This window comes from Poecilia formosa, unplaced genomic scaffold (assembly GCF_000485575.1).
Source record: "Poecilia formosa unplaced genomic scaffold, Poecilia_formosa-5.1.2 Scaffold13, whole genome shotgun sequence".
NCBI classification, from domain to species: Eukaryota; Metazoa; Chordata; class Actinopteri; order Cyprinodontiformes; family Poeciliidae; genus Poecilia; species Poecilia formosa.
Genome location: NW_006799952.1, coordinates 2928892 through 2950532, shown reverse-complemented (window position 1 = coordinate 2950532; position 21641 = coordinate 2928892). Strand labels below are relative to the sequence as shown.

Below are 21641 nucleotides of genomic sequence, written 5' to 3'. Positions count from 1 at the left end.
TCATATTCTTTCTACTTTCCTCAGTTGGACTAGACGCTGCTGGAAAAACAACAATCCTGTACAAACTGAAGCTTGGTGAAATTGTGACCACTATCCCAACCATTGGTATGGATTTTATTTATTTATTTTTTTTTTTTTTGAAGTATTTCTCTGTTTTTCATGATTATGTTTTTGGTCTGTCCCTTTTCCGTGAAAGGTTTCAATGTGGAGACGGTAGAATATAAAAATATCAGCTTCACCGTTTGGGATGTGGGTGGCCAGGACAAGATCAGACCTCTCTGGAGGCATTACTTCCAGAACACACAGGTATGAGACCAACTCTGGTTTGAAGTTACAGAGAAAACCCCGTTGTGCAGCTACAACGTGATGTGAAACTTTTTCAGGAGGGGATTTATCACAGTGCAGTGATTCAGCTGTTAAACTCCTGAGATGTTTTATTCTTTCCTCCTTTCTTACTCTGTTGTTTTGCTTCCTTGTTTCCTTTCCTGTTGTTGACTTGGAGAATGTTCAGTCCGTAGTTTTTGTTTGTAGCAGAAAGCAAAACGTAGATATTAGATTAAAATAAGGTACGCAAAAAGCAGAACTTTCTAGTTCTTGGACAGGTCAAATAAGGCGAAATTGCTTTATCACTCAACGAGTGATTCCAAGGCAAATCTTTTCCTTCTGCTGCATGAAAAAGTTGCAACGTGATAAACAATCGCCGTTTAACGTGGTGAAGTCACAAAAAAAAGTTGCAGTAAAGTACTAAAGATGATTGTTCTCTGTGCTTGATCTGAATAAAATGTTAGTTATGAGGAGGTATTTTCAAATTTAGCTGGAAAATCTTGATGTTTTCCTGAAAAATAACTGAACATAAGGCTAATATTGGTTTGGTATTAGATCTAAACATGATATTAATTGTGCAATACTAAACATCTATTCCATTGTAATTCTTCTCTTTTTTTCTTTTCTTTTTTTATTTCTTAGGGTCTTATCTTCGTAGTGGACAGTAATGACAGAGAACGAATTGTTGAGTCTGCGGAGGAGCTCTCCAAAATGGTATGTTATCAAACACGTGACATTAAACCTGATGTTTGGATTTTTTTTTTTTTTTTTTTTTGTCATTAGCTGAGGGTGTCCAAAAATTCCTTGGAGTTTACAAGAAAGGCTTGTTCGATGTTATCATTGCCAGAAGAGGTTTAGCTGGTTTTGTAGCTGCGGGAGTTCACAGCAGGATAAATGTCTAAGAGATGAGGTCATTAAAAGCAACAGTAATAATTCTCCATTCGTTCCAGCAGCATTTATGTATTCATGGCTCTGACTCAGCTCATCTTTGAGCAACAGTGACGATCAAAGGTTTCACTTTCTTTCTCTAAGTCGCCTTTAAGAGGTTTTTAAATCTTATTATGAGGTTAAATCATAAACGGCCCAGTTCTGAGTGGCAGCATTGCTTTGAATCTACTTCCCAGTGAAAACTTTTTTCACAATATGTTATTTATTTATTTATTTTTGGCACTTTATATATTTTTTTTTACCTTAAAGCTTATAGTGATGGAAAAAGAATATCAAAGTGTAGATGTAATTTGTGTCAAACTGTTTGGGTAAATGACATTTTGTTTTTTTTGCTGCATGGCCTCCAAAGTAGTCGGGCGCTTAAAGGAATTCTGGACTCTGTTCAGAAAACCTTTGAAGGATTTGGGCCTTTTTGATTGAGAGAAATGAGCAAAACCTAAGACAGGATTCAGACGTGTTTCTGGGGAAAGACTGAATGTCATCAATCAGTCGTGCGGCTCGTCGTGTTTCTGATTTCATAATGTTCTTTATGGACCCTTTTCTTTCTGTAAATTGGATAGTCGGTCAGATTTTTTTTTTTTTTGACCCTTTTCTTTCTGTAAATTGGATAGTCGGTCAGATTTTCTTTTTTTTTTAACCATCACTAATTTCTTGATTTCTTGATGACTTTTAAGAACTCATCTGTCTTTCATCAGAGAAAACAAGCCTGTCTGTTAAGTTTTACAGAAAACTATTGACTTACAAACTTATCCTTATTTGTGCATCAAATCACTAAAGTCAAATTCCACCAGAAGATATGGCGGTAGGTCATGCATTAGACTGAAATTTGTCGTAATTCTTAGTTTTGATGAATGTATAAATAGGAAAAAAATATATATATACATATTTTTCAGTATTTCACCTGGTGATCACAAATCAAGAGTGGACCGGGTCATAGTTTGCTATTTTTGACTTTTGGCCAAATGAATCTGTGCCGCTGTATCTGACAGGGAATCTGTAATTCTTGCAGCTTCAGGAAGATGAGCTGAGAGATGCCGTCTTGCTGGTATTTGCCAATAAGCAGGACCTTCCAAATGCCATAACGGTCAGCGAACTGGCAGAGAGACTCGGCTTACATTCACTTCGCAGCAGAAAAGTGAGTAATCACCCTCGCTTTGAATCGGTGGACTTTATTGAGTCGTGATGGTCAACCCGCCCTCCCCCCTCTGAGAGCCACATGCCCTTTTCTCTCCACAGTGGCACATCGAATCCACCTGCGCCACCCAGGGCACCGGGCTGTATGAAGGACTTGACTGGCTGTCCAAAGAGCTGTCGAAGAACTAATGAAGGATCGGCTGGACGGACAGCAGAGTGTGACTGATCAACACGGGGCATGAGAAAAGACTCAGACGTTCAATCCAGAGCCAGTTTGTTTTAGCACCAATGTTTACAAAAGAAAAAAAGAGAAAAATCTCCAGCCTGTTGGACAGTTAACTCAGTTATGATAACCTCTGTTTTTAAATATATTCAGTAGTTTCTTTGTGCATGGTCTTTCCTTTTCACATTCATTCATGTACACTTCCTGTTTCATGGTGAGCAAATTATATGTTTAGAAATTTCACAGAAAGAAATGCATTTACAAATTTAGGGTTGACGGTAGAGGTCGACTGGTGGTCTCCCTCAAGCTGTTAATTGCCATACCCCCCCCTGCTGTTATTTAATTTCTGGATGCTTGGTCTTTTGTTTTACTTCTGTGCCAGCAGTTCTGTAGCTTGATGAATAATTTGCTTGTAGTTTGGTGCCAAAAAACAACAAAAAAACCCAGATTGCCTTCTGGTCCCCTGTGGTGTAGACCTCAGTTATTCATTTCATGTTGCATTATTAGGTGAAGCTTCTCCTCGTGATGCATTTATGTCTTTGTGCTTTTGCGAGGTGAAGTTATGCAACTCTCTGCTTTGTGCTGCATTATATGCCATGTTGCAGCAGAACCACACCACTGTGAGTATATATTAATGTCTTGCAGCTTCCTTATAAACTCTGGATCTCACTTATCTCAGTTTCTTGTGAATTTGTTTTCACATGCTTTGTTTTTCTGCTTTAAAACCAGCAAAGTTTTTTTTTTTTTTTTTTTCCTGTCATCTAACAGAAAGTAGCTTCGGCCCAAAGGAGGAAGGAAGTGTTTTCTCAGTGTTGACACAGGACCTGAGACATTGCGACACTGTGAAGTCTCGTTTTATTTTCTCCTTTTATTTTTTTATTATTATTTCCAGCAACATATAATTTTGACTTTGTTGTACTGTGTATCAAACACTGTAAAGTATTAATTACTTTCCTCTTTCTCTTTAATAAAACACAGCATACTGACCTATCAGTTTATCTTAGTGTACATTCCAGCTTTGAGATATTTGTTGTCAGTGTCTTTTAAAACAAAAAGCTCTGAATAAAGCCACTGTTATGATTGTGCAGATCTGCACCTAAAAAGAAGTTTGGAGTTTTAATTTTTAAGCATGCCACTGGAAAGACCTTTGAAAACGGGAAAAAAAAAAAAATCTGAAGAGGGAACTAAAGATTAGTGTTACGGCAAGAAGAGCATGAAAAGATGCAAAACGCTTCTCATAAAGATTTTCACACAGATTACTTTGAGTCTAATGATATTTATCAGGCTGTTTTCAAATGCAAGCAAAGGCGAATTGGTTTTTTCAAAACTTGTACTCCTTTTACGCTGCTATCCACATTTCATATGAGGAATAAGCACAACTTCAATCCATCAGAGTTCTGAATAGTATTGGGCATAACTATACATACGCTGTTGCTCAAAGTCCTGATTATGAGAGAATCAGGTCAATTTAAATTATTTCATAAGAAGATTGTTAAATTAGCTATGTCTATTTTAAAACTTTTTATAGTACTTGTGCTTATATTTGTATTTTCTAATATTTTAACTCCTGGGTAGCACTAACTTTCAATTAAGTGATTTTTTTTTTCTACCCCTTGAGGATGAAATTATTTCTGATTCTAATTCAACTCATCTCATATGCCTTAGATCAGTTGATCAACTAATCAGCTTGATACATTTCTCATATACTTTATGAAGATTTGAAATTTCTCAACTAAAATGTATTTAGCACACGCTAGTTATGCATTTTGGAGATGGTCAAATCAAGAATACGTGTTATTTCCAGTACAAATACGTTGCTTCTTAAAATAAAACATTGACACTTGGCTCCGCAGTGTCTTAAACTGTGACTCAAACACGGCTGTTACGGGGAACTGAGCAGAGATGGGTGAGGTGGAGCTTACAGCTTCACACCGTCATGACCAAGCGGCTCCTGTTGCTGGATGCTGAGAGACGCTGTGTCCGGAGATAATCTTAATAAATGTAAAGTTTAAGAACGGTTCAAATGACTGCGGGGTTATAATCTCACCGGAAAACAACAGATGAGCTACTTCTTTTTGTTGTTTTTTTTCAATTTCTTACTGCATTTAAATTTGCCCAGACTTCTTCCATGCAAACTCGGCCTGTGAGGCTATGGTTAATAATTCAATTTGTCAACATCACAAGCAAAGCGAATTCATGTATGGTACCATGGCTATTTGCAAGTAATTAGGTCATTTGGAGGGGTGAAGGAATAAGCGTTGTATAATTGGCTTGCTACGCTGCATGAATGTCTTTTCTAATGTAATTATGACAGCTAATCAGGCTTAGTGGCGCTGGCTCATCACTCGGTTCTGTTAGTGTGTGAGCAGAGAGGGTCAAGAGAGAGGGGCACATGTGTGTCCAGAGCCTTTCTGTCGCTATTTCAAAGGTTTTATTGCTGGGGAATAAATTAAATGGGATTAACAGCTGTAGTGTTCATCGTAACAACTAAGGTAAGCCATCAAAGTGATTATTATATGAGCTGTCAGATCATTTTGAATGTTTGTTGGGTTTATTTTAGGGCTTGTATCCTTTGAACCCGTTCATGTTTTGTCAGATTAGAGCAGCAAACATCAAAGTATTTGATTAGGACTTTATGTGATGGACCAACACAACATGGCACATGATTGTAAAGTGAAATGACTTGAATTTGTATTCACCTCGCTTGAGGCACGGCTTTTGCATCTTCTAGCAGGTTGTAAACAAGGATTGTCCTGCATTTATCGCCATTCAGCTTTCCACTGATCAACTGGCCCTGCTGAGATAAAGCATTATCACATTCTACCACCACTGTTTTATCATGGAGATGAAACTTTTAGGGTGAACTTATTGTTAGTTTGCAAAAATGTAAATTGGCCTTCCCATGGGTTTTCTGTCTTCTTCAACCTCATTCATGCTCGGTATGAGGAATTGCTGCAAATTAATGAATTGATGTAATCTACTGGGTTTTCTTCAACAGAAAACTTGTAAACCAAACTGAACTTGATGCACTGCCTAATAGGGACAATTGGAATGCATTTATGATTGGACTGAAATTACTTTTCTCTAGTAAATTGCCGTTATATGGCGTGCTGTAAATCGGGGCTCAAAATTCAGGGCCAGGTCTGTGTTCGCAGGATGATGCCAAGTTCGAGCCCACATGTACCAGTTCCAAGGCCGTCCTACTCTCAGGCCAGGGAGAACCTGGTGAGAGCCATCCCACCCAAGCTCCTCTGTCTGCTGGCCTGTGGAGGAAAAGACTGTCGCTATGAGGGACCAGAATGCTGGAAATCGAACCAGCAAGTCATTCGAGGCCTTTTCTCCTCCTGGTGAGAAGATGTGACTGCAGTCTCAAAGATTATGGTGCAGAATATAAAATAAAGGATAGTTTGTCGGTTGTGAACCCCCAACTGTTCCAGGGTGACCGATGACATAATAGCAATGGCTCGTCCATCCAATCAGCTCATCAAGAAGTACAACATCATAGAGCAATTTCAAAGGTAATCGCTTGACTCACATTTTTGTCTCAAAATCCATTAAGACACATACAAAACGACTCGACTGGCTTCTTTGTTTGCAGGTTGAAGATCAGGTCCATCATCAACATGCAGCTCCCCGGGGAGCATGCTCACTGTGGGCCTCCTCTAGACCTTGACAGTGGTTTCACTTACTCTCCGCAGACCTTCATGGACAATAAAAGTGAGAAGCTAATACGCTTATTTTGAGGCATACATTACATTAGCAGGAAAAAGTTAAAGCAGCAGAGCGAGTTGTTATTGTGTTACACTGGGGAAAAGATATTATTAGACTTTATATGATATTCTGCACTGCTCCCCGCCCCCCCACAGCAGCCAGGGATAAATTCAAATCAAATGACTCTTTATTAAACACGAGGCAGCCCTGCAATCCTATTTTAATCTATTCATTTTCAGTCTACTTTTACAACTTTGGGATGCCAGACTTCGGTGTGTCGTCTCTTGTTGGGATCATCGACGGGGTGAAGGTTTTGGCCTTTGCTGTGAAAGAAGGACGTGTAGCCGTTCACTGTCACGCAGGCCTGGGCAGGACAGGCAAGATTAAATATTGCATTTGGTTTTCACGTTCAATGCCTTGCAAAAGTATTCTCATGCCTTTATTTTTTATTGTTTTTATTTTTACCAGGATAATAAAATCCTAACATCATCAAATTGAGTTTTGTTGTTTTACTGTGACAAAATGGGCAAACGTTTAAATGGTATTAATACTTTTGCATGACACTATTTGATGCTCAGAGTTCTTGGGTGTTTGTTGCTGTTCTCTTCTTGCTCTTTAAAAGGCGTCCTGATAGCTTGTTACCTCGTCTACACCCTGCGCATAAGCCCCAGCGAAGCGGTTCACTACGTGCGCATTAAAAGGCCTCGTTCTATCCAGACCCGGTCACAGATAAACCAGGTGTTTGACTTTGCCCGCCTGCTCGGCACGCAACTCACTCAGTACCCAGACCTCAGCCTGCGGCACGGGGCCCCTTTCACCCTCCAGCACTACTTAAACCGACAAGCTCTGCTGCTTCACGGCCGGGAGGCACGCAGACTCAGACACACTCCCAAGGTTGAGCCGTGACACTACTCTTGTCTTTCTACACTGCACTGTGTCACAGTTAACCTGGACATCCTTTCTGACCCCATTTGATCAGGTGGTGTACCTCCTGTGTGTGCGGCTCTCCTGCCTGGCTCTGGGTCTGGCCTCTCCTCCGGAGGTCCACGCTGAACTGGAGAAGAGATCAGCTCTGAGGGTTCTGAGCAGGGCTGTGAGAGAGACTCTTGTGTCCAAGCAGTATTTGCCTTTGTTGAGCGAAGGCCGTAAAGGCTCGTGGGCCGGCTCAGGGTCAGTGTCCTCCTGGGACGAGCCTCTGGGGTTCCTAGAGAGGAAGCGCGAGGTGTTGCTGGACAAACGTAGCTACAGTGAATCTGACGTTACTAAGATCATAGTGTATGAGGTGAAACGCATTCGCAATTGTAAATATTTTAATAGTTTTGAGCCGGCTGCGGAGGTGATACTCACTGTTATGCCTTCTCTCTTGAAGGACCAGGAACTGAACTCGTACTGCACCGCTGCTCTCGGAGATGAGAAGCACTGGTGCTTACAGGATCTCCTACATGCTGATCTCAGACCAGTTAGTCCAGTCTTTGGCACATTTTCATTTGGGCAACTATATCTCAGAAAGGAGTTCCACATGCTCAACACTGCAGCGACAAACATAAAAACAAGCAGCAGCTGCACAAAAATGCCAAAAAGCTCAGCTAAAAAGGAAATCCTGAAATGCAGCTCCAGCCAGGAGGTACAGTATTTTTTTTCCTTAAAGGAAAAGTGATATGTTTGTTCAAAATGCAGCAAAAATTCTCTTCTCTCTCATATAAAGTTGTACAGAAATCTACAGACCCCTGGCCCAACCTTGATTGCCCGACAGGTAGCCAAAGCAATGGCAGATCAAGGTCCTCCAGGTGAGACCGTTCTACAGAGATCGGCTCTGCTGCAGGTACAAATAAGAGTTCTCCACGTCTCTCATATAATTACATCACTTGTCTTTCACTGTATTAACTCCCATGCTTTCTGAAGGAGGAACTGAACAGCAGTGATTGTGGATGGGCCCTGCTTGTCACTGAGTCAGATCCTCAGGTCCTTTGTTGTCTCTTGTGGACCTGGTTGGAGAAGTTAAGGGTCAGTTTGTATCAAGCAAAAAAAAAAAACAAATTTTCCACACTGTCCATTCCTTTTTAGAACCCTAGTTTATATTTACCTCTCTGTCTCTGATCTAGGATCCTGTTCTGAGCAGTGAGGATGTAGAAAGGTTAAAAGTAGGAAACAACAGAAAGCCTCTCAGCATTCTAAAGAAGGCAAGTACCAAAACATATTTTCAGAAAAAATGTTCTCAGTGTGGATGTCCAATATTAATTTCTCTATCATTTTAACATCATAAAAATTAACATTGCCTGTCTTCCCTATTTTTTCCCCGATATTTACAGCCACAGAGACATACAATTTATTGCCTGCTGAGTTGTGTGAGTACAGTGATCAGCCTGTGTCCACACAGAGAGGATGCCATCCTCCGACGGCTCATTTGTACACTTACAAGGGTAAAACAACCTCAGAGTTAAGATGTTTACCTTAATGTTAATGCTTTAAAACTAACTGTATTATTTTTTTCTACCCAACAGAGTCCTCAAGAGAAAATTGGAATCCTTGGTCCCTTGATGAAAGTCCTCCAGGCCAGTTTGAGAGAAACTTTCAGTATGCACAGAAAAATCAAGAGGGCCTGCAGCATCAATGCTACACTTTGAGGAGTTTAAATAAAAACAAACACAAGACAACTGAATGGACTTCAAAGATTTCCCTGAAATTGTTAGTTAAGTAATTGGATTCAAAACATTTCCATAAAACATATGAATAAAAATGTGATATCAGAACTTTGTGGCTCCTTCATTTCTGTGATGTCACTGTTACAGTCATGAATTAAACAAAAGCATAACTGACAAAATTAATGCGATCATTTATACCAGCTTCTTGCATTAAGAAACAAAACAACATTTCTGGCTGTTAAAGTGAAGTCAGTTAATATTTTCTTTAAATGGTTAACCTAAGTCAAAGCCAAATCCAAGCAGTGCATCCACAGAGGCGGCCCAGCCTTTCATAACTAATAAATCATTTACAGGATCTGCATTTTGAATGTTTTTCTTTTCACATCCCTGACTTCCTCCGCACTTCTAGAAAAAAAAGAAAAAGAAAAAAGAAAACTCTAAACACATATTGAGCGCGACTGCAAGAGTCCTTTCCATGACAATGTTGCCATAGCAGCAATGCCGAGAAATACACAATCTGTGTTTGGGTTCACTGGACCTGCCGAGGTTCAGGATAAAGTATGAAACACACACTCGCAACTGGACGGGGAAATTTATCAGGTAAAGTCATCCATCTGTTTATTAAATTTAGTACCTGCCAATAAAATGTTGTTTTCAATTTGTGCAATGTTGCGGTGTTTTTTTTTTTACAGTAGTTGTTCACTGTTTTTTGTGTTTTTTAGTCATTTCATAAGTGAATTTCCAGAATTTCCATTTGAACCTCATTATGTTGAAAATGGGGAATAAAAGACTTATGTAAATCTGTAGCAAATTTCACTGTACATTTATGTAATTCAACTACACTGTTTATTCCAGATGGGAAAGTAAATATTCTACTCACATCATCCAAATATATTTAAAGAGTCTTTGTGGTGAAGCTGTGGGGAGAAAGGATTTCCAGTAGCAATCAGTCTTGCAATGAAGTTGAAGGAAACTCTGACTGAAGACTGTTGCTATATGACAGTGTTTTGACTGTCATGACATGCTAACAGCTGAATATCCTGGCAGCAGAGACGATATTTCACAGCTTACATGTCATGGATGGCACCAGCTATGGCAAACACTGCTAATCCTCCTCATGGGCTTTTTTTAGCTCCTGCTTAAATCTCTGCCAGGCCACATGGCCAGGAAGCCATGAGAACTTTATGGATGGTATGCATGTTGTTATATCTGGTGTAAAACTAACACAAAATTTCAGGAAAAGAACGTCATACCAACAGCCAGAAATTACAGGGCAGTCTGATGGACTATTGCTTTTGTTCTTTTTAAGTTTCTCAGAAGGGTTTAGTCAAAGTCTAGACTTCAATAATCTTGACTTGTGATATAGAATAAACTTTGTGCTAACTGAATATGTATGTAGCTAATATTGAAAACAGGAGAACATTATAGAGTGGCAAATACTTTGAGAGAAAATAAAGCAAATTTCTGACTGAACGTCTTTTTTTATAACTCAAATGCTAATCAGTTTTCTCAAAGCAATGCCAAGTGATGAGCTTTGGGTTGGATCTTGGAGGCCTCACAGACCAAGGGGGCCTATAGCTGCTCTCTATGGGAGCCCAGGGCCCAAATATTCCCTTCCTGGGCTTATAGGTGGGAGCAAAATTGAATATTCTATCAGTAGATGTATTATTGATACGTATGAAGGTAACATAACTGCCTCTGGTCTGAAAAGGTGCTTCTCAGCATGATCCTACCAAATATAAAGCACCAATGTTCTCCTTTGGTGCTCGTCATGAGGAAGCGCATACAAACTGCTCTCCTGGTCCAAGATATCTGATCCCTTCCAACATGACCATGAAAGGCAGAAGTAAAATGCCTGCATTTTCTCTTCTCGGCCGACCGAAGCAGCTTCAAATGTCCCATGTGCCCGGACCAGGTCAGTGGAGCTGTTTTAGAAATGTGTTTCGGAAATGCACACATGTACTGACATTAGCAATATACAACAAACTTATCTTTCATCTGGGTCTGTTTCTCATTTTCCTTGGCGTCTTATAGGCCAATATTCCCCAGAGCGTTCTGGAAAGATGACCATCCGTTCAGCTCCTGCTTATTCCCTGTATGGGAGGAGAAGAGATCGCATTAACACCCAAATGCCAGGTAGTATTTATATTATGGTGTATAGAAGTAGGTTCACCTCAGAAGGCAGATAAAAAAAATATATATATCTTACTAATACTGCAGGTCCAGCCACCTACACTCTGCCTCCCATGCTGGGCTGTAAAACTGCAGTTGCACCTTCAGCACCCAACTACACACTTCAAGGCCGCGGTAAAATTGGAAGCTTCCACGAAGACCCTAACAAGGTTTACAAAGAATACTTGGTCCCTAAATAAGACCTAACAAAACCCACAAAAAACCTTGAAATACTGATATTTCTGTCCTGTGACTTTTCCTCCAGACTCCGTCTCCAGGCCCTGCAGCCTATAAAGTTGTGGATCCCTCTATATATAGGCAGAAACCTCCACAGTACAGTATAAAGGGACGCAACTTTGCTCCTGAGGAAAACACAAGAAAACCCGGCCCAGGAGCACACTATCCTGAGCGTGTAAGAAACATCCTATTTTTATAAGAACAGGCTCCAGGTGTTATACTTGTTAAAATATATATCGTTTTCATCCTAGGTCACCTTTACAAGAGCAAAAGCTCCCAGTTTCACCTTTGGATTCCGTCATTCACAATACATTGCACCCCTCATTACAAACGCAGATGAATAAAGGAAGAAAGCTGGCTTTAGATAAAAGAAAAAACAAATCACAACTCTTGAGATCATGTTTGATCATATTTGCCCTGTCATGTTGTTCATACTTTAATATTAAATTATCAGAAGGATTTTTTTCTTCAAAATACCAACAAATTACATTTATTTTGGATGGATTTAAAATTTTAGTTTTAAAGATATTTAATGAACAAAAGGAAATCAGGAAATAATGCTTCGTGATTGTCTTTGAATCCTGGTTCTTGTTTTTTTCCAAAAACTCTACTGGATGTTTTTTTTTGTTTTTTTTTTTCCCCCCACAATTTTACCAGGAAAAAAGTACAAGAAATCTATGCTAAGCAAATGTTTGCTTTGGAGTGCACGGGCACTTCAAAAGCACTTATTAGAAAACTTATCGTTAAGTATTCTAATACTGTTTATATATCTCACTTTGTCAGGTTCGTTAGCAATAAGCTTACTTCTAAATTTAATTAAGTCTTTTTAGTTACAATTTTCTTCTTTTTTTTGTTGTTCTGTTGATTGTTTTGTTTATTGGTTCCCAAATAAAACTGTGCGTGAGTCCCTAAAAAACACTGTACTCTGTCTAAAAGTATATGAATGAATGAATGAATGAATGAATGAATGAATGAATGAATGAATGAATGAATGACATCTAATTGAATTTAGTGGGTTTTCATTTTCAGACAGGCATTTGTAAGGACAGCTTAACAGAGATCAGTGGTCCTGTGTGCGTCCCTGTTGCATAGAAACGAAAATAGTCCGGGACGTCGTGCGTTCACCGAACAGTTTCCTCTCAGAAATTGGACCAGAATCTCTTCTGCGGTAAACAACAGCCGTTTTAATAAGCTCAGTCATTGTTTATTCTCTAGGTTGTAATTAGCGGAGTTGTTACATCTTTAACAGGGATGACCAATGAAACGTAATGTCCGAAAACTCATTACAAGCCTGAGCATGAAGCCAGTAACGGTAACCGTGCTCTCGTCAGTTTAGGTGTTGTTCTAATATGGCAAAATAAACACTGTTGAAGCAGTTGAGTAATCGGCTAAAGAAGCTAGCTGGCTGCTGATGGCAGGCTAACTAGCGGTTCTATATTAACTCTGACCGAGGAGATTCACCTGGTGGTTCTCAAGTCCTCTTTAACACGACACATTGCTGAGAAATCAGGGGGGGGAAATGGCTGATCACATTGGCTGCATCCCTGAACTAGACCAAAAGAAATACGATGCACGCGAACAAGTGAAGATCATCTGCCTGGGAGACAGCGCAGTGGGTAAATCAAAGTGAGTCTCAGCTCAAATAACGCATTAACCTGCTTTCTTCCTGGCTGCCTGATCATACGAAACAACGATTCTGTCTTTTCCTCACAGGCTGATGGAGCGGTTTCTTATGGACGAGTTGTATCCTTACGTTGCTTTGTGCGTTTTAAATTTAAATGTTTATGGTCGAGATTATTTAGGATCTTTAACACTCTTCGCGCAGTCGTCCACAGCAGCTGTCCACATATGCGCTGACTTTGTACAAACACACAGCGAATGTAGGAAACAAGACTGTTACAGTCGGTGAGTGTTTTTTGCTCTTGTTACATTAGTTTTACCCAGATGAAAATCATCACACGCTGCATTCAAGAGTGGTTCCTGATTGTGATCCACAGATTTCTGGGACACAGCTGGTCAAGAGAGATTTCAGAGCATGCATCCTTCATACTATCACAAAGCTCATGCATGCATCATGGTAAGACACAGTTGCTTTTTTGAAACCATAAAAAACAAAATCAATCAATAACGTTTCATAATATTTGCTGATTTGTTTTTAAGTCGTAATTTAATGTGAATTCAGGAGATTTGCATGTGCACAGAGCTCTGTTAACGTCAGCCAATTGATCACAGTTACTTTGTTCATTTCTACTTTTCTTGTTTTGTCCTCATTTGATTGTAATCATTCCTCCTTCAAATTCATTCTGTACGGCTGCAGCAAAACGACTGAGATAAATGTGAGAACACTGCATAGACTCTAGGAACATTTTCTTAAAAATTAATACAGACAGAAGGGGTTGTAAAAAATGATCAAGGAAGACTGAAATGGTCAGATTTATAATCAGAGATCTTCAGGGAACATTTCCATTTCCAAATGAGTGTAAAAGACACATTGTTAGGTGAATACTTTCCATTAAGATATAGATTTTTTTCATTTCCAACAATGTTTCTTGTGAAACTGCATGATCGCTACTTCCACTGGATGGTTTACACTGTCTGGATACACATTTTTACTTGTTTAACTGAAAGTTGTTTCATTGTTTTTCCTCTCAGGTTTTTGATGTTCAAAGGAAGATCACATACAAAAACTTAGCCAACTGGTATAAAGAGCTAAGAGAGTACAGACCTGAGATTCCCTGTTGTGTGGTAGCTAACAAAATCGATGGTAAGTCTGGTTGTGACATTAAAACTCACAATTATTTTTCAGCTGCTACAATAAATGAAGTGTAATATGTGGCACTGCTTTGTCTTACTTGTAAAAGAGGTTTTTCTTCTTGATTAGGAAAATGATTATTAGATTAAAGTGGTGTTTCTTTCTTTCATCTGCAGCTGACTTGAAGGTCACACAGAGAAGTTTTAGCTTTGCGAAGAAACAGGGGCTTCCGTTTTACTTCGTCTCAGCAGCGGATGGAACCAATGTAGTAAAGGTTTGGCTTTGTTGTTTTCTTAGCAGTTTGCTCTTCATTTTGTAGCAGTTTTAACATTAATGGACAGAATAACAGTATTCCATTTAGTCTGTAATAATAGTACAAATAATTAAAACTGATACCAATCTGTGTTACTTCATGGTTTGTGGATGGTCTCCAAACGGATTCAATAAATCTAATTGTAGGCTTTAAAATATCTTAAATTAAACCAGAAAGAAATGTTGACATATCAGGATCTAACTGTTTATTGTCTTAATTACAGAAGACATAATCTTGCCGTAAACTTGTTTTTTATTCAGTTTTGAACCTTACTGTATGGCAGTAAGGGCTGATGTTTAGAAATGTATTGGGTAAATTTATTTACCCAATACATTTACCCAATTTATTGGGTAAAAATCCAATAAATTTAAGCAATTCAAGTTTACAAAGCTATATTCAACTTGCTCGAGATATAAAGACAGTTAAATATAAAGCAAAGAAGTCAGTCATTTTGCCTAATTCACTTAGGTCTTAAATTCAAATCCTAGATTTGCTGAAATTTAACTTGGGTCTAAACTTGAACTTCTCAATGACTCTCCTGTCATTAACTGTCCCATCAGATGTTCAGAGAGATGATCAACAGAGCAGTGGACTACAAACAAAACCCCAGTGACTTCATGGATGAAGTGTTGGAAGAATTGGAGGTATGGCTGTCTGTTGTCCTGCTCAGATACTTTTTTTCAGATTCCTACCAAAGACTTGAAAATTTCCATCAATTGCCTTTTTAAATGTATTTTTACATGAAGGCATTTGCTAATCTAGTTGTAGGAATTAACAGTGCAAAAAAGAAATATCAGATTGAATCTTTCTGTCACATACCCTTCACAGAACTTTGCCCTGGAAAAGAAAGAGGAGAACTCTGAGGACGAGCTGAAAGCAGAGAGTCCAGAGCTGGCTTGAAGGGTCTGAATCAACTGGCACATTATTTATTCTTGTCTAATGTTTTGAACGTTTAACTTACTGGATTGAAAGTCTCCCGCTGGAAACGGTCATGTGATCAATTTCAATCACTGTTGTCCATCTGTCCAGTGCGAGGAACCGGGAAATGAACCCAATGCAATAATTTGGTTCCGTCTAGTTTTTCAGCTTCTGTGTTTTAGCCCCTGCGCTCACAATTTGAAACCCTTATAGCCATTGTTGCTTTAATAGAATGTTTTCTGGAGTGTGACAAAAGCTGTACTCTGTGTAATAACAATGTGAAGCATGAAAAACTGACTCAGCAAAGATAATGTGCAATTATAAAGTGTATTTCCTGCTGTTCTCAGTGTTTGTGTGTAGTGTTGTGTGGAGCGCCAGCAGGCTGCCGCATCTGTTGGCTGCTTTACTTGCATTAATTTTATGATGTAATTTTTTTTTTTTTTTTCTAGCGCCTTGTAAATGAAAGCCTAATGTACCCTATAACCAACTGTGATCATGACCCTCTGCATCTTGCTGTGATGCCGCGTAATCAACTGAACATCAGCGTTTTATAAGAAACAGCTGCTAGTCATACCCGAGTCTGTTACTGTGAAGATAAGCAACTTTGATAGGTATAAAGTTTTGAGATACAACTTTTGCCTTTTGTCAAGTTTTGTTTTGCATTTGTCCAAATTCTCAGAACAGAATCAAAATTGTAGAAAAGCAACATGCTGCCGAATGTATGTAGTTCAGTGAAAAAGGTATTTGCTCCCTTGCAGATTTCAGATTTCTTCAGGATTTTTATTTATTTATTTTTTTTGGTATTTTTACAGTTTCAGATCAAACAGATTTTAGAGCCACATGAAGGCACCGTAACCTCAGAAAACATAAATGTTTTCAAAGTTTCTTTTGACATTTTAAGGTAAAGTAAAATCTTGACAACTGTTAGATGGACTTTTTTGCATTCTTTAAGCTAACCAGAGGTTTTGGAGACATTTTTGCCTGCTCCCTTAATGTTGTATCATGAACATTAGCTTTAATGATTAGAATGAGGCCCACAGTGCTACAAATGTTCTGGGTTATTTCAGAACATAACCCAGTGAGTAATTTTGTTAAATTGACAAATCCTGGAAAGGTCCACCACTGTCCAGTTTTCTCTATTTTCCGGAAAATCGGATTATTTTTTGCTTGGATATAATTTGCTAAGGGAGTAATAGATTTTTTTTAACATGGGACTAATTTACTTTGGAAAGTTTTTATTTTACCTTAAATACAATCATAATTTGATTAGTATTTTCTCTGGTTAACTTGTGTGATATGAAACACTGAAGTCTGACAAAGAAAAGGGAAGAAATCTCCACTGGGGAAATATTTTTTAACAAAGCATAGATTAAAGGTTTCCAACCTAAGCCTTTACTACTTCACTTCAAGAAGCTGCTGGCATAATTTTGGTTCAAACTTTGGCCATTGCTTTTGGCAGAACTGATGAAGTTCGTTTTAATTGGTTGGTTTCCTATTATAACCAGGTTTTTAAGGTTTAGAAATGTTCAACTTTCCTAGCGTCAGAGCATTAGAAAAACTTAATATTGAATTTACTCGCAAGTATGATCTTTGTCTAAATGTTAGTCAGTGCGTAAGTATGCATTTGACTTGGATAAAAAAAACAAAAAAAAAACACAATATAGACTTATCCATGTAATGTTAGCGCTGGGGGGGGATAAAATTTTACAATATCACTCGTTTTTTACGTGTACGATTTTATGTAAAAAACAATATTTCAAACATCTTTAAAACCCAGAGATTAATATTCTCATTGATATGAGCATGTACATATCTGCAGCTGAGTCAGTATCACTAAATTATTTACATCAATAACATTTTGTTTGGAGATCTTCAGATCTTTGAATGCCATTTTTCTGTTATCCGCTGTTTCCTGTCAACTTCATTAACATTATCTGGACATTTCTAAAACAGCATATTTAAGTGTTTTGTGAACCAAAGACATCACTGACTCATTTCCACTAATGAGACACTAACGCAGGAACAAAAATATGCCACCTCATGTTTTAATTATAAATTTATTACATAATATAACAAACATATATCTCTGTGGTGGAGATATCCAGGGCAACGTCTCAGATCTTGCCTCAGTCTTTACCATCACCCTTGATTTTTTATTTTTTTTTACGTGGAGAAGACTAGGTAGCCTCTGGTTAGCTTGGGCTGTTAGCATAGGCTCTTATGTATCAGATATTCACGTCCAGAGGAAGAGAAGTTGTAGATGAGTTGCCTGGGTGATTAGAAGCCGAGAAGGGGATGTTCTCAAGTGAGACAAGGCTGAGGCGTTGCAGTGATACATCCACCGTTCTAAACTTCACAGTGCAAACAAGGAGAAAACCAACAATGAAAGAAACAAAACCTCTGATGATAAGATCACTGGTTCCAGTGTGTCGACGGGTACCAGGGAGTTTTTTTTTTTTTTTTAAGAAAAGACACATTGCTTCTCTCCTCGACTGTGTAGATTGTGCTTTGTTGATTAAGAAATATAGAGCCTACCTCTTCGCAGAACTTATTTGACCTAATGATGTGTCAGTCTGTTACTTGCTGCTCATCTAAAATGTCTTTATTTGTTGTAAACTTCCACAACAACCCAACTCATTTCTCAACTCATTTCTCTAATCAGGCCAGCCTGTGTCTGAGATCAGACCATTTTCTGGGAACAATAACTGTTATCAATCAAATCATGTAACTGTGTTGCCATGTCGCATAATTTAAGGACAAATGTCAAAGCAAGTAGAAGCACACAGGCTGTATAGATGTTTATACGTACGTAAATCTATATGGAGACATCTATATAGCCTGTGTCTTTACGAAGTAAGAAATAAAAGTGCATCTCAGTAAATGATTGTATTGAAAAGTTTGTTTTAAAAAGTTAGATGAGAAACTAAAATCCATTTATTATGTCGATTCATTACACACAGAGGGACATAATTCAAGTGTTTGTCTCTTGTAATTTTGCTGATTATACCTTACACCTAATAAACAAAATGTCACTTGAGAGCTATTAAACTAGATGCAACAGCTTGAGGTGTTGATTTTTAAGGTTTTATCAAGTCTAACGCTAGCGCATCCTTCTACCATATTAGTAACATTACATGCTTCTCTCTGCTGACAAGCTTCATGGAGATGTTGATTTCATTCTCCACCAGGACATGGCTTCTATCCAAATCCTAATCCATAAGTACCAGCACTTGGTTTAATGACCATGATATCACAGTACTCGACCTAGATAACGCAATCTATGAGGTTTCATCATGAGGAAGATGAGGTCCAACAACAAGCTGAAACCCTGTATTAACACAAACTACAGGCGGATCACCTCCATGCCACACAGCACTGATGCAGCGCTTCATGCAAAATCCAAAGTAAGCCCCAACCAGATATTGAATGCATAAGTTGTACACCAATCTAAAAAACACATTCCTTGTTTTGATTTTATGTAACATCTTTACTTTCAAAGAAACAAAATTGGGAATTTTATTTTATCCGTGAGCCACAATCGTAAAATGTAACCGAACTAAACGTTTGAATTATATCAACCTGTGTGTAATAAGTCCAGATAGAACATGAGTTCCACGTTCTCAAAGGACTAACAGAAATAAATAAACCTTTCAACGAACTTATTTGAGATGCACATGTACTTCCACCTGCAGGAAAATGCCAAAGGATCCAAAAAATGTCAGTTCTCAAGATTACCAGGAGATGGCACCATATTGTCGTAATACATAACAGCTTAAGAGTGCTGTAACTAAGATAGTCCTAAAGCAAAAGACAAATATACAGTTAAGTTACTTTTTGGCACATTTTTTTTTTTTTTTTTTTTTTTTTTTTATTCATGTAAGTTTTCTTATTTTTTTTTTTAATTTTCTCTGCCACATTCCCGGAGGACTGATCTCTACACTCGTGTCCACTTTGGTTTTAAATCTCAAATTAGTTTTTTTTTTTTTTTTTGTGTGTGTGTTGTTTGTTCCTCACTGGATCATCGCATATAGCATATTCAAAACTCAGAATCTGAAAGTCTGAAAAAGGAAAAAGGAGAGCTGCCAGACAGAGTGCAGCGGAGTGGAAATGCCATTTGGGAAAGGCTGTACAGAATTAGTGACACTGCATAAGAAGCACCTACGCAGTTCCAAGGTGAGATCTTCTAGTCTTGACTCAGGAGTAGAAAATTTGACAGTGTTTTGCTTATCTTTCTCTCTCTCTCTCTCTGTCTGTCTGTCTCTCCCTCTTGGGCAGAACAGTCCACATTTTGAAGACATAACTCTGAACAAAAACACAATACATAATGATGAGCTTCAGTGTTGAAGATGAATGCGTGTGCATTTTTCTGTGTGTGTGTGCGTGTGTATGCGTGTTTGTGTCTGTGTTGTTATGTGACACAGCCACAGCCGGCAATCTCTGATGGTACAGTAAGGCTATAAGTGGACTAACGCCAAAGATGTAAACCCCAACAATTAACCGCACTCTCACGGTCGCATGCATTCTCTGCATCTCACTCCCAAACAAATTACGCAGACTTGAAAACAAACAAACAGACAAACAAAACAAGCATTTGCACACATGCGCACTCATTCACACGCGCACGGTGAAGAGGAACAAGCACACAGAGAGATTCAGGGAATCCAGATGCACTCATGCGCTTGGACGATGGGTGGCTTTTATGTTAGCACCTTGTCACCTTGTTTTGTGCAAATCATCCCCTAGTTCATAGTTCAGAGTTCAAAAGTTCAAGAGTTCATAGAAAGAATAAAATCTGCTCACCTTTTCCACAGGTGGTTAACTATGCATATATGCCAAACATTCATATATAGATCTATATACTTTTCAAAAATTTATAGGAAATCTATTATATATACATTGCTTGTGATTTTAAAAAAAAAGCAAATATTTGTAGTTCTTTTTTTTCTTTTTTTTTTTTTACAAGTCTAAGTATGTTCAGAACGGGCAGGAGGTTTATTTTTTTCTTCCCCACCACTCTAAAATTCAAATGAGTAAAATATGATGTTCCACGCGCTACAAAATCTACCCACAGTGGCTGAAGGTAACAAATCAGCAACAGAAGAAGAAAGAAAGGAGAACTTAACACTGCAGTTACAAGGAAAATAAAGAGTGAGGTCACAGTGAGGCAGTGAGTGCTATTCCTACAGCTCCTATATAATGATTTTGTTCACCGCCTGCTTTTCAGAAAGGACAGGGGGGGAAAAAAAGAAAGATGCACACAAGTTTTTGCCAAGTGAAAGTGCCTTGGCTGAATGCTTCTGATGAGCAGAGGTTTTTAGTGGTAACAGACATTTCCTGGCATTCTGTCAGAAAAGAAGACAGCTAGAATGCCAAAATGCCTTTTTTTTTTCCTTTGTAGCATGAATAAAACTCACTGGTTCTCACTGCCAGCTGAAGCTGCTCATGAGTACAATTGCAGATTTGTATTGTTAAAAGAAAATTCAGCTTCCCTCCCCCCCTCTGTTTTACAACCATTGTTTATTTTTTAATAGTTCTGGCTGATAATATTTCACTCACTAAGAGTGGTATACCTAAAAAGAAACCAGCTGCACATTCAGGTTGTAAAGTACTGAATTTTCTTTAAGACCTTTTACTGTCTTTCCCATCCCCACTGCTGAAGAAACGATGCACCTGTTGGTGTATCGTTGGATAAAAATTTATGTTGCAAGGACGTTGTGTGTGTGAAAAGACTTCACTGGATATAAATCTTCATAATTTTAAAATAACTGTGGCAGCTCTGTTGGCTTTTGAGGACTGAAAAGCCTCTGACTTTTCCACCAGCAGGGAACTTTACTGTTAACTTTTCAAAGTTAAATCTTGGAGATTTCAACTTCTGAGAGTCAAACTGAATATTTTTTTTTTGTATGGTTATTTTACCAACAGAATTTCATTCTGGCCCATGCCGTTGTTGAATATTGTGTTTTGCTTTGTAAATCAATTATTTGAATCCTTAAAAGGAAAAAAAAAAACAAAAAAAAAAACCTCAACTTAAAACTAATTTTCTCCAATTATTTGGCTCATTAGTCGTCTCTGGCGAAAATCTGAGACTGAAGCAGTAGGGATGGGTTTCAGCTGGGGTCTTAGCCTCACATTACGGGATGCCCTTTAGAGTGATGGAAGACCATAAACAAAATAAAAACGTACAACAACAACATAATGCAACTTGTCATGCTATGCCTCAAGAAAGGTGATCACACGGACATTTCTGTATGTATGATAAAAAATTAA

General features: G+C 38.4%; 4 protein-coding genes and 1 long non-coding RNA gene across 7 annotated transcripts in view; all 5 read left to right on the top strand.

Annotated features, from left to right (window-relative positions):
• LOC103133752 (ADP-ribosylation factor 4-like) overlaps positions 1 to 3362 on the top strand; it is a 5294-nt gene extending 1932 nt beyond the window's left edge. The window contains exons 2-6 of the mRNA XM_007545635.2: positions 25 to 105; positions 197 to 306; positions 967 to 1038; positions 2282 to 2407; positions 2509 to 3362. Coding sequence (XP_007545697.1) covers positions 25 to 105; positions 197 to 306; positions 967 to 1038; positions 2282 to 2407; positions 2509 to 2595 — 476 coding nt within the window. The 3' untranslated portion in view covers positions 2596 to 3362. The remainder of the gene's footprint in view (positions 1 to 24; positions 106 to 196; positions 307 to 966; positions 1039 to 2281; positions 2408 to 2508) is intronic.
• Positions 3363 to 4892: 1530 nt separating this feature from the next.
• LOC103133751 (protein tyrosine phosphatase domain-containing protein 1) lies at positions 4893 to 9090 on the top strand. Of its 2 annotated transcripts, none has more exons than XM_016668121.1 (13): positions 4893 to 5121; positions 5785 to 5976; positions 6067 to 6147; positions 6228 to 6346; positions 6607 to 6717; positions 6963 to 7234; positions 7320 to 7622; positions 7710 to 7964; positions 8046 to 8162; positions 8243 to 8344; positions 8443 to 8520; positions 8650 to 8760; positions 8842 to 9090. In XM_016668121.1, exons 2-13 carry the CDS (start codon positions 5786 to 5788, stop codon positions 8962 to 8964), a joined length of 1863 nt encoding a protein of 620 aa, XP_016523607.1. In that variant the 5' UTR covers positions 4893 to 5121; position 5785; the 3' UTR covers positions 8965 to 9090. The 2 variants fall into 2 exon arrangements, with proteins under 2 accessions (XP_016523607.1, XP_016523606.1); XM_016668120.1 differs by having other exon boundaries at positions 4895 to 5121; positions 6580 to 6717.
• A 270-nt stretch (positions 9091 to 9360) lies between these two features.
• Positions 9361 to 12315, top strand: cimap1b (ciliary microtubule associated protein 1B). Of its 2 annotated transcripts, XM_007545633.2 has the most exons (7): positions 9361 to 9582; positions 10487 to 10611; positions 10694 to 10897; positions 11017 to 11118; positions 11203 to 11324; positions 11420 to 11566; positions 11643 to 12315. In XM_007545633.2, exons 2-7 carry the CDS (start codon positions 10500 to 10502, stop codon positions 11733 to 11735), a joined length of 780 nt encoding a protein of 259 aa, XP_007545695.1. In that variant the 5' UTR covers positions 9361 to 9582; positions 10487 to 10499; the 3' UTR covers positions 11736 to 12315. The 2 variants fall into 2 exon arrangements, with proteins under 2 accessions (XP_007545695.1, XP_016523608.1); XM_016668122.1 differs by lacking the exon at positions 9361 to 9582 and having other exon boundaries at positions 9685 to 10611.
• A 144-nt stretch (positions 12316 to 12459) lies between these two features.
• Positions 12460 to 16299, top strand: rabl2 (RAB, member of RAS oncogene family-like 2). Its single transcript, XM_007545632.2, has 8 exons — positions 12460 to 13017; positions 13105 to 13134; positions 13217 to 13296; positions 13389 to 13468; positions 14044 to 14155; positions 14320 to 14417; positions 15017 to 15100; positions 15285 to 16299. Exons 1-8 carry the CDS (start codon positions 12911 to 12913, stop codon positions 15354 to 15356), a joined length of 663 nt encoding a protein of 220 aa, XP_007545694.1. The 5' UTR covers positions 12460 to 12910; the 3' UTR covers positions 15357 to 16299.
• A 2985-nt stretch (positions 16300 to 19284) lies between these two features.
• Positions 19285 to 21641, top strand: part of LOC107835559 (uncharacterized) — a 22878-nt gene continuing 20521 nt past the window's right edge. The window contains exon 1 of the long non-coding RNA XR_001661351.1: positions 19285 to 21094. This is a non-coding gene — a long non-coding RNA (uncharacterized LOC107835559). The remainder of the gene's footprint in view (positions 21095 to 21641) is intronic.

Bases quoted from the DNA above. Each gene is read 5' to 3' on its own strand.
- LOC103133751 (XM_016668120.1), top strand. From the start codon at position 5,786: ATGATGCCAAGTTCGAGCCCACATGTACCAGTTCCAAGGCCGTCCTAC. The intron at 8,163-8,242 runs GTACAAATAAGA...TGCTTTCTGAAG, and splicing joins AGAGATCGGCTCTGCTGCAG to GAGGAACTGAACAGCAGTGA. The intron at 8,345-8,442 runs GTCAGTTTGTAT...TCTCTGATCTAG, and splicing joins CCTGGTTGGAGAAGTTAAGG to GATCCTGTTCTGAGCAGTGA.
- cimap1b (XM_016668122.1), top strand. From the start codon at position 10,476: ATGCTAATCAGTTTTCTCAAAGCAATGCCAAGTGATGAGCTTTGGGTT. The intron at 11,119-11,202 runs GTAGTATTTATA...CTAATACTGCAG, and splicing joins CATTAACACCCAAATGCCAG to GTCCAGCCACCTACACTCTG. The intron at 11,567-11,642 runs GTAAGAAACATC...TTTTCATCCTAG, and splicing joins GAGCACACTATCCTGAGCGT to GTCACCTTTACAAGAGCAAA.
- rabl2 (XM_007545632.2), top strand. From the start codon at position 12,911: ATGGCTGATCACATTGGCTGCATCCCTGAACTAGACCAAAAGAAATAC. The intron at 13,135-13,216 runs GTATCCTTACGT...CTCTTCGCGCAG, and splicing joins CGGTTTCTTATGGACGAGTT to TCGTCCACAGCAGCTGTCCA. The intron at 14,156-14,319 runs GTAAGTCTGGTT...TTTCATCTGCAG, and splicing joins GGTAGCTAACAAAATCGATG to CTGACTTGAAGGTCACACAG.